The 20,077-nt window shown below is 58.6% G+C and overlaps 1 protein-coding gene across 1 annotated transcript in view; it reads left to right on the top strand.

The window, feature by feature from the left end:
- Positions 1-20,077, top strand: part of LOC140392886 (chloride channel protein-like) — a 1,200,068-nt gene that overhangs the window by 264,042 nt on the left and 915,949 nt on the right. The window contains 2 exon segments of the mRNA XM_072478647.1: positions 13,252-13,385; positions 13,743-13,820. Of these exon segments, the coding sequence (XP_072334748.1) occupies positions 13,252-13,385; positions 13,743-13,820 (212 nt within the window).

The raw sequence follows: 20,077 nt of genomic DNA, 5'->3' as shown, positions 1-20,077 counted from the left end.
CTCCGTTCTCCGTATCCCTCGGTTAGACCACACTCTGAGCACTGTGCACAGTTCTGGTCTCCCTATCCCTCGGTTAGACCACACTGGGAGCACTGTGCACAGTTCTGGTCTCCGTATCCCTCGGTTAGACCACACTCGGAGCACTGTGCACAGTTCTGGTCTCCGTATCCCTCGGTTTGACGACACTCGGAGCACCGTGCACAGTTCTGCTCTCCGTATCCCTCGGTTAGACCACACTGGGAGCACTGTGCACAGTTCTGGTCTCCGTATCCCTCGGTTAGACCACACTCGGAGCACTGTGCACAGTTCTGCTCTCCGTATCCCTCGGTTAGACCACACTGGGAGCGCCGTGCACTGTTCTGGTCTCTGTATCCCTCGGTTAGGCCACACTGGGATCACCGTGCACAGTTCTGGTCTCCGTATCCCTCGGTTAGACCACACTCGGAGCACCGTGCACTGTTCTGGTCTTCGTATCCCTCGGTTAGGCCACACTGGGAGCACTGTGCACAGTTTTGGTCTCCGTATCCCTCGGTTAGACCACACTCGGAGCACTGTGCACTGTTCTGCTCTCCGTCTCCCTCGGTTAGACCACACTGGGAGCACTGTGCACAGTTCTGGTCTCCGTATCCCTCGGTTAGACCACACTCTGAGCACTATGCACAGTTCTGCTCTCCGTATCCCTCAGTTAGACCACACTCTGAGCACTGTGCACAGTTCTGCTTTCCGAATTCCTCAGATAGACCACACTGGTAGCAGTGTGCACAGATCCGTTCTCTGTATCCCTCGGTTTGACCACACTTGGAGCACTGTGCACAGTTCTGATCTCTGTATCCCTCGGTTAGGCCACACTGGGAGCACCGTGCACAGTTCTGGTCTCCGTATCCCTCGGTTAGACCACACTCGGAGCACCGTGCACAGTTCTGGTCTCTGTATCCCTCGGTTAGGCCACACTGGGAGCACTGTGCACAGTTCTGATCTCTGTATCCCTCGGTTAGGCCACACTGGGTGCACCGTGCACAGTTCTGGTCTCCGTATCCCTCGGTTAGACTACACTCGGAGCACCGTGTGCAGTTCTGGTCCCTGTATCCCTCGGTGAGACCACACTGGGAGCATCGTGCACAGTTCTGGTCTCTGTATCCCTCGGTTAGGCCACGCTGGGAGCACTGTGCACAGTTCTGGTCTCTATATCCCTCGGGTAGACCACACTGGGAGCACCGTGCACTGTTCTGGTCTCTGTATCCCTCGGTTAGGCCACACTGGGAGCACCGTGCACACTTCTGGTCTCCGTATCCCTCGGTTAGACCACACTCGGAGCACCGTGCACAGTTCTGGTCTCCGTATCCCTCGGTAAGACCACACTCGGAGCACCGTGCACAGTTCTGGTCTCTGTATCCCTCGGTTAGGCCACACTGGGAGCACTGTGCACAGTTCTGATCTCTGTATCCCTCGGTTAGGCCACACTGGGTGCACCGTGCACAGTTCTGGTCTCCGTATCCCTCGGTTAGACTACACTCGGAGCACCGTGTACAGTTCTGGTCTCTGTATCCCTCGGTTAGACCACACTGGGAGCATCGTGCACAGTTCTGGTCTCTGTATCCCTCGGTTAGGCCACACTGGGAGCACTGTGCACAGTTCTGGTCTCTGTATCCCTCGGGTAGGCCACAATGGGAGCACCGTGCACTGTTCTGGTCTCTGTATCCCTCGGTTAGGCCACACTGGGAGCACCGTGCCCAGTTGTGCTCTCCGTATCCCTTGCTTAGACCACACTCGGAGCACCGTGCACAGTTCTGGTCTCCGTATCTCTCGGTTAGGCCACACTGGGAGCACCGTGCACAGTTCTGGTCTCCGTATCCCTCGGTTAGACCACACTGGGAGCACTGTGCACAGTTCTGCTCTCCGTATCCCTCGGTTAGACCACACTGGGAGCACTGTGCACAGCTCTGCTCTCCGTATCCCTCGGTTAGACCACACTGGGAGCACTGTACACAGTTCTGCTCTCCGTATCCCTCGGTTAGACCACACTGGGAGCACTGTGCACCGTTCTTCTCTCCGTATCCCTCGGTTAGACCACACTGGGAGCACTGTGCACAGCTCTGCTCTCCGTATCCCTCGGTTAGACCACACTGGGAGCACTGTACACAGTTCTGCTCTCCGTATCCCTCGGTTAGACCACACTCGGAGCACCGCGCACTCTCCTGGTCTCCGTTACCCTCGGTTAGACACACTCGGAGCACCGTGCACTGTCCTGGTCTCCGTTACCCTCGGTTAAACAGCGCTCGGAGCACCGTGCACAGTTCTGGTCTCCGAATCCCTCGGTTAGACCACACTGGGAGCACTGTGCACAGTTCTGCTCTCCGTATTCCTCGGTTAGACTACACTCGGAGCACTGTCCAACGTTCTGCTCCACGTATCCCTCGGTTAGACCACACTCACAGCACTCTGCACAGTTCTGGTCTCTGTATCCCTCGGTTAGACCACACTCACAGCACTGTGCACAGTTCTGGTCTCCATATCCCTCGGTTAGACTACACTCAGAGCACTGTGCACAGTTCCGTTCTCCATATCCTTCGGTTAGACAACACTCGGAGCACTGTGCACAACTCCGTTCTCCGTATCCTTCGGTTAGACAACACTTGGAGCACTGTGCACAGTTCTGGTCTCCCTATCCCTCGGTTAGACCACACTGGGAGCACTGTGCACAGTTCTGGTCTCCGTATCCCTCGGTTAGACCACACTCGGAGCACTGTGCACAGTTTTGGTCTCCGTATCCCTCGGTTAGACCACACTCGGAGCACTGTGCACAGTTCTGCTCTCCGTCTCCCTCGGTTAGACCGCACTATGAGCACTGTGCACAGTTCTGGTCTCTGTAACCCTCGGTTAGACCACACTTGGAGCACTGTGCACAGTTCTGGTCTCTGTATCCCTCGGTTAGACCACACTTGGAGCACTGTGCACAGTTCTGGTCTCCGTATCCCTCGGTTAGACCACACTCGGAGCACTGTGCACAGTTCTGCTCTCCGTATCCCTCGGTTAGACCACACTGGGAGCACTGTGCACAGTTCTGGTCTCTGTATCCCTCGGTTAGACCACACTTGGAGCACTGTGCACAGTTCTGCTCTCTGTATCCCTCGGTTAGACCACACTTGGAGCACTGTGTACAGTTCTGGTCTCCGTATCCCTCGGTTAGGCCACACTGGGAGCACCAGGCACAGTTCTGGTCTCCGTATCCCTCGGTTAGACCACACTCGGAGCACCGTGTGCAGTTCTGGTCTCTGTATCCCTCGGTTAGACCACACTGGGAGCATTGTGCACAGTTCTGGTCTCTGTATCCCTCGGTTAGGCCACACTGGGAGCACTGTGCACAGTTCTGATCTCTGTACCCCTCGGTTAGGCCACACTGGGAGCACCGTGCACTGTTCTGGTCTCTGTACCCCTCGGTTAGGCCACACTGGGAGCACCGTGCACATTTCTGGTCTCCGTGTCCCTCGGTTCGACCACGCTCGGAGCACCGTGCACAGTTCTGGTCTCCGTATCCCTCTGTTAGGCCACACTGGGAGCACTGTGCACAGTTCTGCTCTCCGTCTCCCTCGGTTAGATCTCACTGGGAGCACTGTGCGCAGTTCTGGTCTCTGTAACCCTCGGTTAGACCACACTTGGAGCACTGCACCGTTCTGCTCTCCGTATCCCTCGGTTAGACCACACTCGGAGCACCGCGCACTGTCCTGGTCTCCGTTACCCTCGGTTAGACACACTCGGAGCACCATGCACTGTCCTGGTCTCCGTTACCCTCGGTTAGACAGCGCTCGGAGCACTGTGCACAGTTCATGTCTCCGAATCCCTCGGTTAGACCACACTGGGAGCACTGTGCACAGTTCTGCTCTCCGTATTCCTCGGTTAGACTACACTCGGAGCACTGTCCAACGTTCTGCTCTCCGTATCCCTCGGTTAGACCACACTCACAGCACTGTGCACAGTTCTGGTCTCCATATCCCTCAGTTAGACTACACTCCGAGCACTGTGCACAGTTCCGTTCTCCATATCCTTCGGTTAGACAACACTCGGAGCACTGTGCACAACTCCGTTCTCCGTATCCTTCGGTTAGACAACACTTGGAGCACTGTGCACAGTTCTGGTCTCCCTATCCCTCGGTTAGACCACATAGGGAGCACTGTGCACAGTTCTGGTCTCCGTATCCCTCGGTTAGACCACACTCGGAGCACTGTGCACAGTTATGGTCTCCGTATCCCTCGGTTTGACGACACTCGGAGCACCGTGCACAGTTCTGCTCTCCGTATCCCTCGGTTTGACCACACTGGGAGCACTGTGCACAGTTCTGGTCTCCGTATCCCTCGGTTAGACCACACTCGGAGCACTGTGCACAGTTCTGCTCTCCGTATCCCTCGGTTAGACCACACTGGGAGCAGTGTGCACAGTTCTGGTCTCTGTATCCCTCGGTTAGACCACACTTGGAGCACTGTGCACAGTTCTGGTCTCTGTATCCCTCGGTTAGACCACACTTGGAGCACTGTGCACAGTTCTGGTCTCCGTATCCCTCGATTAGGCCACACTGGGAGCACCAGGCACAGTTCTGGTCTCCGTATCCCTCGGTTAGACCACACTCGGAGCACCGTGTGCAGTTCTGGTCTCTGTACCCCTCGGTTAGGCCACACTGGGAGCACCGTGCACTGTTCTGGTCTCTGTATCCCTCGGTTAGGCCACACTGGGAGCACCGTGCACAGTTCTGGTCTCCGTATCCCTCGATTAGACCACACTCGGAGCACCGTGCACAGTTCTGGTCTCTGTATCCCTCGGTTCGACCACACTGGGAGCATTGTGCACAGTTCTGGTCTCTGTATCCCTCGGTTAGGCCACACTGGGAGCACTGTGCACAGTTCTGGTCTCTGTACCCCTCGGTTAGGCCACACTGGGAGCACCGTGCACTGTTCTGGTCTCTGTATCCCTCGGTTAGGCCACACTGGGAGCACCGTGCACAGTTCTGGTCTCCGTATCCCTCGGTTAGACCACACTCGGAGCACCATGCACAGTTCTGGTCTCCGTATCCCTCGGTTAGGCCACACTGGGATCACTGTGCACAGTTTTGGCCTCCGTATCCCTCGGTTAGACCACATTCGGAGCACTGTGCACAGTTCTGCTCTCCGTCTCCCTCGGTTAGACCACACTGAGAGCACTGTGCACAGTTCTGGTCTCCGTATACCTCGGTTAGACCACACTCTGAGCACTCTGCACAGTTCTGCTCTCCGTATCCCTCAGTTAGACCACACTCTGAGCACTGTGCACAGTTCTGCTTTCCGAATCCCTCAGTTAGACCACACTGGTAGCAGTGTGCACAGTTCCGTTCTCTGTATCCCTCGGTTTGACCACACTTGGAGCACTGTGCACAGTTCTGGTCTCTGTATCCCTCGGTTAGGCCACACTGGGAGCACCGTGCACAGTTCTGGTCTCCGTATCCCTCGGTTAGACCACACTCGGAGCACCGTGCACAGTTCTGGTCTCTGTGTCCCTCGGTTAGGCCACACTGGGAGCACTGTGCACAGTTCTGGCCTCTGTATCCCTCGGTTAGGCCACACTGGGTGCACCGTGCACAGTTCTGGTCTCCGTATCCCTCGGTTAGACCACACTCGGAGCACAGTGTGCAGTTCTGGTCTCTGTATCCCTCGCTTAGACCACACTGGGAGCATCGTGCACAATTCTGGTCTCTGTATCCCTCGGTTAGGCCACACTGGGAGCACTGTGCACAGTTCTGGTCTCTGTATCCCTCGGGTAGGCCACAATGGGAGCACCGTGCACTGTTCTGGTCTCTGTATCCCTCGGTTAGGCCACACTGGGAGCACCGTGCACAGTTCTGGTCTCCGTATCCCTCGGTTAGACCACACTCGGAGCACCGTGCACAGTTCTGGTCTCCGTATCCCTCGGTTAGGCCACACTGGGAGCACCGTGCACAGTTCTGGTCTCCGTATCCCTCGGTTAGACCACACTGGGAGCACTGTGCACAGTTCTGCTCTCCGTATCCCTCGGTTAGACCACACTGGGAGCACTGTGCACAGCTCTGCTCTCCGTATCCCTCGGTTAGACCACACTGGGAGCACTGTGCACAGTTCTGCTCTCCGTATCCCTCGGTTAGACCACACTGGGAGCACTGTGCACCGTTCTGCTCTCCGTATCCCTCGGTTCGACCACACTGGGAGCACTGTGCACAGTTCTGCTCTCCGTATCCCTCGGTTAGACCACACTGGGAGCACTGTGCACAGCTCTGCTCTCCGTATCCCTCGGTTAGACCACACTGGGAGCACTGTGCACAGGTCTGCTCTCCGTATCCCTCGGTTAGACCACACTGGGAGCACTGTGCACAGTTCTGCTCTCCGTATTCCTCGGTGAGACTACACTCGGAGCACTGTCCAACGTTCTGCTCTCCGTATCCCTTGGATAGACCACACTCACAGCACTGTGCACAGTTCTGGTCTCCATATCCCTCGGTCAGACTACACTCAGAGCACTGTGCACAGTTCCGTTCTCCATATCCTTCGGTTAGACCACACTCGGAGCACTGTGCACAGTTCTGGTCTCCGTATCCCTCGGTTAGACCACACTGGGAGCACTGTGCACAGTTCTGGTCTCCGTATCCCTCGGTTAGACCACACTCGGAGCACTGTGCACAGTTCTGGTCTCCGTATCCCTCGGTTAGACCGCACTCACAGCACTGTGCACAACTCCGTTCTCCGTATCCTTCGGTTAGACAACACTTGGAGCACTGTGCACAGTTCTGGTCTCCCTGTCCCTCGGTTAGACCACACTGGGAGCACTGTGCACAGTTCTGGTCTCCGTATCCCTCGGTTAGACCACACTCGGAGCACTGTGCACAGTTTTGGTCTCCGTATCCCTCGGTTAGACCACACCCGGAGCACTGTGCACAGTTCTGCTCTCCGTCTCCCTCGGTTAGACCGCACTATGAGCACTGTGCAAAGTTCTGGTCTCTGTAACCCTCGGTTAGACCACACTTGGAGCACTGTGCACAGTTCTGGTCTCTGTATCCCTCGGTTAGACCACACTTGGAGCACTGTGCACAGTTCTGGGCTCCGTATCCCTCGGTTAGACCACACTCGGAGCACTGTGCACAGTTCTGCTCTCCGTATCCCTCGGTTAGACCACACTGGGAGCACTGTGCGCAGTTCTGGTCTCTGTATCCCTCGGTTAGACCACACTTGGAGCACTGTGCACATTTCTGGTCTCTGTATCCCTCGGTTAGACCACACTTGGAGCACTGTGTACAGTTCTGGTCTCCGTATCCCTCGGTTAGGCCACACTGGGAGCACCAGGCACAGTTCTGGTCTCCGTATCCCTCGGTTAGACCACACTCGGAGCACCGTGTGCAGTTCTGGTCTCTGTATCCCTCGGTTAGACCACACTGGGAGCATTGTGCACAGTTCTGGTCTCTGTATCCCTCGGTTAGGCCACACTGGGAGCACTGTGCACAGTTCTGATCTCTGTACCCCTCGGTTAGGCCACACTGGGAGCACCGTGCACTGTTCTGGTCTCTGTACCCCTCGGTTAGGCCACACTGGGAGCACCGTGCACAGTTCTGGTGTCCGTATCCCTCGGTTCGACCACGCTCGGAGCACCGTGCACAGTTCTGGTCTCCGTATCCCTCTGTTAGGCCACACTGGGAGCACTGTGCACAGTTCTGCTCTCCGTCTCCCTCGGTTAGATCACACTGGGAGCACTGTGCACAGTTCTGGTCTCTGTAACCCTCGGTTAGACCACACTTGGAGCACTGCACCGTTCTGCTCTCCGTATCCCTCGGTTAGACCACACTCGGAGCACCGCGCACTGTCCTGGTCTCCGTTACCCTCAGTTAGACACACTCGGAGCACCATGCACTGTCCTGGTCTCCGTTACCCTCGGTTAGACAGTGCTCGGAGCACTGTGCACAGTTCATGTCTCCGAATCCCTCGGTTAGACCACACTGGGAGCACTGTGCACAGTTCTGCTCTCCGTATTCCTCGGTTAGACTACACTCGGAGCACTGTCCAACGTTCTGCTCTCCGTATCCCTCGGTTAGACCACACTCACAGCACTGTGCACAGTTCTGGTCTCCATATCCCTCGGTTAGACTACACTCAGAGCACTGTGCACAGTTCCGTTCTCCATATCCTTCGGTTAGACAACACTCGGAGCACTGTGCACAACTCCGTTCTCCGTATCCTTCGGTTAGACAACACTTGGAGCACTGTGCACAGTTCTGGTCTCCCTATCCCTCGGTTAGACCACACTGGGAGCACTGTGCACAGTTCTGCTCTCCGTATCCCTCGGTTTGACCACACTGGGAGCACTGTGCACAGTTCTGGTCTCCGTATCCCTCGGTTAGACCACACTCGGAGCACAGTGCACAGTTCTGCTCTCCGTATCCCTCGGTTAGACCACACTGGGAGCACTGTGCACAGTTCTGGTCTCTGTATCCCTCGGTTAGACCACACTTGGAGCACTGTGCACAGTTCTGGTCTCTGTATCCCTCGGTTAGACCACACTTGGAGCACTGTGCACAGTTCTGGTCTCCGTATCCCTCGGTTAGGCCACACTGGGAGCACCAGGCACAGTTCTGGTCTCCGTATCCCTCGGTTAGACCACACTCGGAGCACCGTGTGCAGTTCTGGTCTCTGTACCCCTCGGTTAGGCCACACTGGGAGCACCGTGCACTGTTCTGGTCTCTGTATCCCTCGGTTAGGCCACACTGGGAGCACCGTGCACAGTTCTGGTCTCCGTATCCCTCGATTAGACCACACTCGGAGCACCGTGCACAGTTCTGGTCTCTGTATCCCTCGGTTAGACCACACTGGGAGCATTGTGCACAGTTCTGGTCTCTGTATCCCTCGGTTAGGCCACACTGGGAGCACTGTGCACAGTTCTGGTCTCTGTACCCCTCGGTTAGGCCACACTGGGAGCACCGTGCACTGTTCTGGTCTCTGTATCCCTCGGTTAGGCCACACTGGGAGCACCGCGCACAGTTCTGGTCTCCGTATCCCTCGGTTAGACCACATTCGGAGCACTGTGCACAGTTCTGCTCTCCGTCTCCCTCGGTTAGACAACACTGAGAGCACTGTGCACAATTCTGGTCTCCGTATACCTCGGTTAGACCACACTCTGAGCACTCTGCACAGTTCTGCTCTCCGTATCCCTCAGTTAGACCACACTCTGAGCACTGTGCACAGTTCTGCTTTCCGAATCCCTCAGTTAGACCACACTGGTAGCAGTGTGCACAGTTCCGTTCTCTGTATCCCTCGGTTTGACCACACTTGGAGCACTGTGCACAGTTCTGGTCTCTGTATCCCTCGGTTAGGCCACACTGGGAGCACCGTGCACAGTTCTGGTCTCCGTATCCCTCGGTTAGACCACACTCGGAGCGCCGTGCACAGTTCTGGTCTCTGTGTCCCTCGGTTAGGCCACACTGGGATCACTGTGCACAGTTCTGGCCTCTGTATCCCTCGGTTAGGCCACACTGGGTGCACCGTGCACAGTTCTGGTCTCCGTATCCCTCGGTTAGACCACACTCGGAGCACAGTGTGCAGTTCTGGTCTCTGTATCCCTCGCTTAGACCACACTGGGAGCACTGTGCACAGTTCTGGTCTCTGTATCCCTCGGGTAGGCCACAATGGGAGCACCGTGCACTGTTCTGGTCTCTGTATCCCTCGGTTAGGCCACACTGGGAGCACCGTGCACAGTTCTGGTCTCCGTATCCCTCGGTTAGACCACACTGGGAGCACTGTGCACAGTTCTGCTCTCCGTATCCCTCGGTTAGACCACACTGGGAGCACTGTGCACAGCTCTGCTCTCCGTATCCCTCGGTTAGACCACACTGGGAGCACTGTGCACAGTTCTGCTCTCCGTATCCCTCGGTTAGACCATACTGGGAGCACTGTGCACCGTTCTGCTCTCCGTATCCCTCGGTTCGACCACACTGGGAGCACTGTGCACAGTTCTGCTCTCCGTATCCCTCGGTTAGACCACACTGGGAGCACTGTGCACAGCTCTGCTCTCCGTATCCCTCGGTTAGACCACACTGGGAGCACTGTGCACAGTTCTGCTCTCCGTATCCCTCGGTTAGACCACACTGGGAGCACTGTGCACAGTTCTGTTCTCCGTATTCCTCGGTGAGACTACACTCGGAGCACTATCCAACGTTCTGCTCTCCGTATCCCTCGGTTAGACCACACTCACAGCACTGTGCACAGTTCTGGTCTCCATATCCCTCGGTCAGACTACACTCAGAGCACTGTGCACAGTTCCGTTCTCCATATCCTTCGGTTCGACCACACTCGGAGCACTGTGCACAGTTCTGGTCTTCGTATCCCTCGGTTAGACCACACTGGGAGCACTGTGCACAGTTCTGGTCTCCGTATCCCTCGGTTAGACCACACTCGGAGCACTGTGCACAGTTCTGGTCTCCGTATCCCTCGGTTAGACCGCACTCACAGCACTGAGCACAACTCCGTTCTCCGTATCCTTCGGTTAGACAACACTTGGAGCACTGTGCACAGTTCTGGTCTCCCTATCCCTCGGTTAGACCACACTGGGAGCACTGTGCACAGTTCTGGTCTCCGTATCCCTCGGTTAGACCACACTCGGAGCACTGTGCACAGTTCTGGTCTCCGTATCCCTCGGTTTGACGACACTCGGAGCACCGTGCACAGTTCTGCTCTCCGTATCCCTCGGTTAGACCACACTGGGAGCACTGTGCACAGTTCTGGTCTCTGCATCCCTCGGTCAGACCACACTTGGAGCACTGTGCACAGTTCTGGTCTCCGTATCCCTCGTTTAGACCACACTCGGAGCACTGTGCACAGTTCTGCTCTCCGTATCCCTCGGTTAGACCACACTGGGAGCACTGTGCACAGTTCTGGTCTCTGCATCCCTCGGTCAGACCACACTTGGAGCACTGTGCACAGTTCTGGTCTCTGTATCCCTCGGTTAGACCACACTTGGAGCACTGTGCACAGTTCTGGTCTCCGTATCCCTCGGTTAGGCCACACTGGGAGCACCAGGCACTGTTCTGGTCTCCGTATCCCTCGGTTAGACCACACTCGGAGCACCGTGTGCAGTTCTGGTCTCTGTATCCCTCGGTTAGACCACACTGGGAGCATTGTGCACAGTTTTGGTCTCTGTATCCCTCGGTTAGGCCACACTGGGAGCACTGTGCACAGTTCTGGTCTCTGTACCCCTCGGTTAGGCCACACTGCGAGCACCGTGCACTGTTCTGGTCTCTGTATCCCTCGGTTAGGCCACACTGGGAGCACCGTGCACAGTTCTGGTCTCTGTATCCCTCGGTTAGACCACACTCGGAGCACCGTGCACAGTTCTGGTCTCCGTATCCCTCGGTTAGGCCACACTGGGAGCACTGTGCACAGTTTTGGTCTCCGTATCCCTCGGTTAGACCACACTCGGAGCACTGTGCACAGTTCTGCTCTCCGTCTCCCTCGGTTAGACCACACTATGAGCACTGTGCACAGTTCCGGTCTCTGTAACCCTCGGTTAGACCACACTTGGAGCACTGTGCACAGTTGTGGTCTCTGTATCCCTCAGTTAGACCACACTTGGAGCACTGTGCACAGTTCTGGTCTCCGTATCCCTCGGTTAGACCACACTCGGAGCACTGTGCACAGTTCTGCTCTCTGTATCCCTCGGTTAGACCACACTGGGAGCACTGTGCACAGTTCTGGTCTCTGTATCCCTCGGTTAGACCACACTTGGAGCACTGTGCACAGTTCTGGTCTCTGTATCCCTCGGTTAGACCACACTTGGAGCACTGTGCACAGTTCTGGTCTCCGTATCCCTCGGTTAGGCCACACTGGGAGCACCAGGCACAGTTCTGGTCTCCATATCCCTTGGTTAGACCACACTCTGAGCACCGTGTGCAGTTCTGGTGTCTGTATCCCTCGGTTAGACCACACTGGGAGCATTGTGCACAGTTCTGGTCTCTGTATCCCTCAGTTAGGCCACACTGGGAGCACCGTGCACTGTTCTGGTCTCTGTATCCCTCGGTTAGGCCACACTGGGAGTACCGTGCACAGTTCTGGTCTCCGTATCCCTCGGTTAGACCACACTCGGAGCACTGTGCACAGTTCTGCTCTCCGTATCCCTCGGTTAGACCACACTGGGAGCACTGTGCACAGCTCTGCTCTCCGTATCCCTCGGTTAGACCACACTGGGAGCACTGTGCACAGTTCTGCTCTCCGTATCCCTCGGTTCGACCACACTGGGAGCACTGTGCACCGTTCTGCTCTCCGTATCCCTCGGTTAGACCACACTCTGAGCACCGCGCACTGTCCTGATCTCTGTTACCCTCGCTTAGACACACTCGGAGCACCGTGCACTGTCCTGGTCTCCGTTACCCTCAGTTAGACAGCACTCTGAGCACCGTGCACAGTTCTGGTCTCCGAATCCCTCGGTTGGACCACACTCGGAGCACCGTGCACAGTTCTGGTCTCCATATCCCTCGGTTAGACCACACTCAGAGCACCGTGCACAGTTCTGCTCTCCGTATTCCTCGGTTAGACTACACTCAGAGCACTGTCCATCGTTCTGCTCTCCGTATCCCTCGGTTAGACTGCACTCAGAGCACCGTGCACAGTTCTGCTCTCCGTATTCCTCGGTTAGACTACACTCGGAGCACTGTCCATCGTTCTGCTCTCCGTATCCCTCGGTTAGACCACACTCACAGCACTTTGCACAGTTCTGGTCTCCATATCCCTCGGTTAGACTACACTCAGAGCACTGTGCACAGTTCCGTTCTCCATATCCCTCGGTTAGACAACACTCGGAGCACTGTGCACAACTCCGTTCTCCGTATCCTTCGGTTAGACAACACTTGGAGCACCGTGCACAGTTCCCGTCTCCCTATCCCTTGGTTAGACCACATTCGGAGCACCGTGCACAGTTCTAGTCTCCATATCCCTCGGTTAGACCACACTCGGAACATGGTGTGGAACTCCGGTCACCGTATCCCTCGCAAGTTCTTCACCCGGAGCATGGGAAGTATGTGGACTCCGCTCCCGCAGCGTGTTGATGTGTTTTGGGGAAAGCTGAATGATGGAGACCAGGATGGGGGGAGATGTCGATGTGGGTGGGGGTTGAAGAGGGAGTTGGAGGAGGCTTGTGTGGAGCGTACACACCAGGTAGAGGGGCCGATGGGCTTGTTTCTGTGTTGAAGGCTTAATGTAACCAGGTGCTGCCTCTCCTCAGGCTCTGGAATTCCTGAATTGAAAACCATTATTCGAGGGGCTGTCCTACATGAATACTTGACGATCCGCACATTTGTAGCCAAGGTGTTGGGACTGACCGCCGTCCTCAGCAGCGGGCTGCCCTTTGGGAAAGAGGTAAGGGGTATTGAGGGGTCAGAGGGTGAGGGTGGAAGGGATGAATCAGCCAAGGTTCCTGTTCCTGACCCCTGGGTTAGCGAAACGGCCTTCCACAGTCGAACAGCCTGGCTCAGGCTGGTTTAGCACACTGGGCTAAATCGCTGGCTTTTAAAGCAGACCAAGGCAGGCCAGCAGCACAGTTCGATTCCCCTACCAGCCTCCCCGAACAGGCGCCGGAATGTGGCGACTAGGGGCTTTTCACAGTAACTTCATTGAAGCCTACTCGTGACAATAAGCGATTTTCATTTTCATTTCATTTTCATTGGGATTTTTCTTGCTCTGACTGATGGTGGCTTCTGTGTTCTTTGCTAACAGGGTCCCTTTGTTCACATTGCCAGTATCTGTGCCGCTCTGCTCAGCAAATTGCTGTCCTGTATCAGTGGAAGTACGGCGGTGAGTGTCTCTCCGAGTATCAAGGTTGGAGTGCTGCAATCCAGGAGGGGGAGTCATGAGTGAGGGGGGAGCCAGGGTTATGGCGAGTGGGGATATGGGGAGTGATGGGGAGACGAGGATACGGGGATTGAGTGGGGGAGTGAGGGATATGAGGAGGAAGGGGGAGTGATGGGGCAGACAGGGATATGGGGAGTGATGGGGAAGATAGGGATATGGGGCGTGAGTGAGGGATACGGGGAGGCAGGAGGAGTGAGGGGATTTGGGGCGTGAAGGGGAATTGAGGGAAATGGGGAGTGAGGGACGTCAGAGATGCAGGGAGTAATGGAGAGGTGAAGGATGTGGGGAGTGAGGGAGGTGAGGGATGGAGTGAGGAATACAGGGAGTGATGGGGATACGGGAACTAATGGGGGCGTGATGAGGGATACGGGGAGTGATGGGGTGTCGGGGATACAGGGAGTGAGGGGGTGTCGGGGATACTGGGAGTAATGGGGTGTTGGGGATACGGGGAGTGAGGGCGTGTCGGGGATAGAGGGAGTGAGGGGTTGTCGGATCGGGGAGTGAGGGGGTGTCAGGGATACGGGAGTGAGGGGGTGTCGGGAATATAGGGTGTGAGGAGGTGTCGGGGATACGGGGAGAGAGGGGGTGTCGGGGATACGGGGAGTGAGGGGGTGTCAGCGATACAGGGAGTGAAGGGGTGTTGGGGATCGGGGAGTGAGTGCGTGTCGGGGATCCGGGGAGTGGGGGGTTGTCGGGGATACGGGGAGTGAGGGGGTGTCAGGGATACAGGGAGTGAGGAGGTGTCGGGGATACGGGGAGTGAGGGGGTGTCGGGGATACGGGGAGTGAGGGCGTGTCGGGGAAACGGGGAGTGAGGGGGTGTCGGGGATACAGGAAGTGAGGGGGTGTCGGGGAAACGGGGAGTGAGGGGGTGTCGGGGATACGGGGAGTGAGGGGGTGTCAGCGATACAGGGAGTGAAGGGGTGTCGGGGATCGGGGAGTGAGCGGGTGTCGGGGATCCGGGGAGTGAGGGGGTGTCGGGAATACGGGGAGTGAGGGGGTGTCGGGGATACTGGGAGTGATGGAGTGTTGGATCGGGGAGTAAGGCAGTGTTGGATCGGGGAGTGAGGGGGTGGCGGATCGGGGAGTGGGGGGGTGTCGGGGATATGGGGAGTGAGGGGTTGTCAGGGATACGGGGAATGAGGGGGTGTCGGGGATACAGGTAGTGAGGGGGTGTCATGGATTCGGGCTGTCGGGGATACGGGGAGTGAGGGGGTGTCGGGGATACGGGGTGTCGGGGATACGGGGAGTGAGGGGGTGTCGGGGATACAGGGAGTGAGGTGGTGTCGGGGATATGGGGAGTGAGGGGGTGTCGGGGATACGGGGAGTGAGGGGGTGTCGGGGATACGGGGAGTGAGGGGGTGTCGGGGATACGGGGAGTGAGGGGTTGCCGGATCGGGGAGTGAGGGGATATCAGGGACCGGGGAGTGAGGGGGTATCAGGGATACAGCGAGTGAGGGAGTGTTGGGGAAACGGGGAGTGAGGGGGTATCGGGGATACGGGGAGTGAGGGGGTGCCGGGGTACGGAGAGTAAGGGGGTGTGGAATCGGGGAGTGAGGGGGTGTTAGGGATCGGGGAGTGAGGGGGTGTCAGTGATACAGGGAGTGAGGGAATGTCGGGGATACGGGGAGTGAGGGGGTATCTGGGATACGGGGTGTGAGGGGGTGTCAGGGATACGGGGAGTGAGGGGGTGTCGGGGATATGGGGAGTGAGGGTGTGTCGGGGATACAGGGGTGTTGGGGATACGGGGAGTGAGGGGGTGTCGGGGATCGAGGAGTGAGGGGGTGTCGGGGATACGAGGAGTGAGGGGGTGTCAGTGATCGGGGAGTGAGGTGGTGTCGGGGATATGGGGAGTGAGGGGGTGTCGGATCGGGGAGTGAGGGGGTGTCGGATCGGGGAGTGAGGGGTTGTCAGGGATCGGGGAGTGAGGGGGTGTCTGGGATACAGGGTGTGAGGGGGTGTCGGGGATACAGGGAGTGAGGGGGTGTCGGGGATACGGGGAGTGAGGGGGTGTCGGGGATACGGGGAGTTAGGGCGTGTCGGGGATACGGGGAGTGAGGGTGTGTCGGGGATAGAGGGAGTGAGGGGGTGTCGGATCGGGGAGTGAGGGGGTGTCGGGGATACGGGGAGTGAGGGGGTGTCGGGGAGTGAGGGCGTGTCGGGGATACGGGGAGTGAGGGGGTGTCGGGGAGTGAAGGCGTGTCAGGGATATGGGGAGTGTGGGGGTGTCAGGGATACGGGGAGTGAGGGGGTGTCAGGGATACGGGGAGTGAGGGGGTGTCGGATAGGGGAGTGAGGGGGTGTCGGGGATACGGGGAGTGAGGGGGTGTCGGGTATATGGGGAGTGAGGGTGTGACATGGATCCGGGGAGTGACAGGGTGTCGCGGATACTGGGAGTGAGGAGGTGTCGGGGATACGGGGAGTGAGGGGGTGTCGGGATACGGGGAGTGAGGGGTTGTCAGGGATACGGGGAATGAGGGAGGGTCGGGGATACGGGGAGTGAGGGGGTGTCATGGATTCGGGCTGTCGGGGATACGGGGAGTGAGGGGGTGTCGGGGATACGGGGAGTGAGGGGGTGTCGGGATACGGGAAGTGAGGGGTTGTCAGGGATACGGGGAATGAGGGAGGGTCGGGGATACGGGGAGTGAGAGGGTGTCATGGATACGGGCTGTCGGGGATACGGGGAGTGAGGGGGTGTCGGGGATATGGGAAGTGAGGGGTGTCGGGGATATGGGGAGTGAGGGGGTGTCAGGGATACGGGGAGTGAGGGGGTGTCGGGGATATGGGGAGTGAGGGTGCGTCGGGGATACGGGGGTATTGGGGATACGGGGAGTGAGGGGGTGTCAGGGATCGAGGAGCGAGGTGGCGGCGGGGATATGGGGAGTTGAGGGGGTGTCGGATCGGGGAGTGAGGGGGTGTCGGATCGGGGAGTGAGGGTATATCGGATCGGGGAGTGAGGGGGTGTCGGGGATACGGGGAGTGAGGGGTTGTCAGGGATACGGGGATTGAGGGGATACGGGGAGCACGGGGGTGTCAGAGATACGGGGAGTGAGGGGGTGTCATCGATTGGGGAGTGAGGGGGTGTCAGGGATACGTGGAGTAAGAGGATGTCGGGGATACGGGGAGTGAGGGGGTTTCTGAGATACAGGGAGTGAGTGGGTGTCGGGGATACGGGGAGTGAGAGGGTGTCGGGGATACGGGTAGTGAGGGGGTATCGGATCGGGGAGGGAGAGGGTGTCGGGGATACGGCTAGTGAGGGGGTATCGGATTGGGGAATGAGAGTGTGTCAGGGATACGGGGAGTGAGGGGATGTCGGGGATAAGGGGAGTGAAGGGGTGTCGGGGATCGGGGTGTGAGCGGGTGCCGGGGATACGGACAGTGAGGGGGTGTCGGGGATACGGGGAGTGAGGGGGTGTCGGGGATACGGGGAGTGAGGGGGTGTCGGGGATACGGGGAGTGAGGGGGTATCAGGCAGTGAGGCGGTGTCGGGGATACGAGGAGTGAGGGGGTGTCGGATCGGGTAGTGAGGGGGTGTCAGGGACCGGGGAGTGAGGGGCGTCAGGGATACTGGGAGTGAGGAGGTGTCGGGGATACGGGGAGTGAGGGGGTGTCGGGATACGGGGAGTGAGGGGTTGTCAGGGATACGGGGAATGAGGGAGGGTCGGGGATACGGGGAGTGAGGGGGTGTCATGGATTCGGGCTGTCGGGGATACGGGGAGTGAGGGGGTGTCGGGGATACGGGGAGTGAGGGGGTGTCGGGATACGGGAAGTGAGGGGTTGTCAGGGATACGGGGAATGAGGGAGGGTCGGGGATACGGGGAGTGAGAGGGTGTCATGGATACGGGCTGTCGGGGATACGGGGAGTGAGGGGGTGTCGGGGATATGGGAAGTGAGGGGTGTCGGGGATATGGGGAGTGAGGGGGTGTCAGGGATACGGGGAGTGAGGGGGTGTCGGGGATATGGGGAGTGAGGGTGCGTCGGGGATACGGGGGTATTGGGGATACGGGGAGTGAGGGGGTGTCAGGGATCGAGGAGCGAGGTGGCGGCGGGGATATGGGGAGTTGAGGGGGTGTCGGATCGGGGAGTGAGGGGGTGTCGGATCGGGGAGTGAGGGTATATCGGATCGGGGAGTGAGGGGGTGTCGGGGATACGGGGAGTGAGGGGTTGTCAGGGATACGGGGATTGAGGGGATACGGGGAGCACGGGGGTGTCAGAGATACGGGGAGTGAGGGGGTGTCATCGATTGGGGAGTGAGGGGGTGTCAGGGATACGTGGAGTAAGAGGATGTCGGGGATACGGGGAGTGAGGGGGTTTCTGAGATACAGGGAGTGAGTGGGTGTCGGGGATACGGGGAGTGAGAGGGTGTCGGGGATACGGGTAGTGAGGGGGTATCGGATCGGGGAGGGAGAGGGTGTCGGGGATACGGCTAGTGAGGGGGTATCGGATTGGGGAATGAGAGTGTGTCAGGGATACGGGGAGTGAGGGGATGTCGGGGATAAGGGGAGTGAAGGGGTGTCGGGGATCGGGGTGTGAGCGGGTGCCGGGGATACGGACAGTGAGGGGGTGTCGGGGATACGGGGAGTGAGGGGGTGTCGGGGATACGGGGAGTGAGGGGGTGTCGGGGATACGGGGAGTGAGGGGGTGTCGGGGATACGGGGAGTGAGGGGGTATCAGGCAGTGAGGCGGTGTCGGGGATACGAGGAGTGAGGGGGTGTCGGATCGGGTAGTGAGGGGGTGTCAGGGACCGGGGAGTGAGGGGCGTCAGGGATACTGGGAGTGAGGAGGTGTCGGGGATACGGGGATTGAGGTGTTGGGGATACTGGGAGTGAGGGGGTGTCGGGGATACGGGGAGTGAGGGCGTGTCGGGGATACAGGGAGTGAGGAGGTGTTGGGGATACAGGGAGTGAGGGGGTGTCGGGGATACGGGGAGTGAGGGCGTGTCGGGGATACAGGGAGTGAGGAGGTGTTGGGGATACAGGGAGTGAGGGGGTGTCGGGGATACGGGGAGTGAGGGCGTGTCGGGGATACGGGGAGTGAGGGGGTGTCGGGGATAGAGGGAGTGAGGGTGTGTCGGGAATACAGGGTGAGGGGGTGTCGGGGATACGGGGAATGAGGGGGTGTCGGGGATACGGGGAGAGAGGGGGTGTGGGGGAGTGAGGGCGTGTCAGGGATATGGGGAGTGAGGGTGTGTCGGATCGGGGAGTGAGGGGGTGTCGGGGATACGGGGAGTTGAGGGGGTGTCGGGTATATGGGGAGTGAGGGGGTGACATGGATCCGGGGAGTGACGGGGTGTCGCGGATACTGGGAGTGAGGGGGTGTCGGGGATACGGGGAGTGAGGGGGTGTCGGATCGGGAAGTGAGGGAGTGTCAGGGACCGGGGAGTGAGGGGTGTCGGGGATACGGGGAGTGAGGAGGTGTCGGGGATACGGGGAGTGAGGAGGTGTCGGGGATACGGGGAGTGAGGAGGTGTCGGGGATACGGGGAGTGAGGGGGTGTCGGGGATATGGGGAGTGGGGGTGTTAGTGAGACTGGGAGTGACGGGGTTTCGGAGATACAGGGACCGAGGTGGTGTCGGGGTGCGGGGAGTAAGGGGGTGTCAGATCGGGGAGTGAGGGGGTGTCGGGGATACTGGGAGTGAGGGGGTGTCGGGATACGGGCAGTGAGGGGTTGTCAGGGATACGGGGAATGAGGGAGGGTCGGGGATACTGGGAGTGAGGGGGTGTCATGGATTTGGGCTGTCGGGGACACGGGGAGTGAGGGGGTGTCGGGGATACGGGGAGTGAGGGGGTGTCGGGATACGGGGAATGAGGGAGGGTCGGGGATACGGGGAGTGAGAGTGTGTCATGGATACGGGCTGTCGGGGATACGGGGAGTGAGGGGGTGTCGGGGATACGGGGAGTGAAGTGGTGTCGGGGATACGGGGAGTGAGGGGTTGTCGGATTGGGGAGTGAGGGGGTATCAGGGATACAGTGAGTGAGGGAGTGTTGGAGATACGGGGAGTGATGGGGTATCGGGGATACGGGGAGTGAGGGGGTGCCGGGGATACGAAGAGTGAGGGGGTGTCGGATCGGGGAGTGAGGGGGTGTTAGGGATCGGGGAGTGAGGGGGTGTCAGTGATACAGGGAGTGAGGGAGTGTCGGGGGTACGGGGAGTGAGGGGGTATCTGGGATACGGGGAGTGAAGGCGTGTGAGGGATACGGG

This window comes from Scyliorhinus torazame, chromosome 16, assembly GCF_047496885.1.
Source record: "Scyliorhinus torazame isolate Kashiwa2021f chromosome 16, sScyTor2.1, whole genome shotgun sequence".
Classification (NCBI taxonomy): Eukaryota; Metazoa; Chordata; class Chondrichthyes; order Carcharhiniformes; family Scyliorhinidae; genus Scyliorhinus; species Scyliorhinus torazame.
This window is presented reverse-complemented; position numbering and strand designations above follow the sequence as displayed.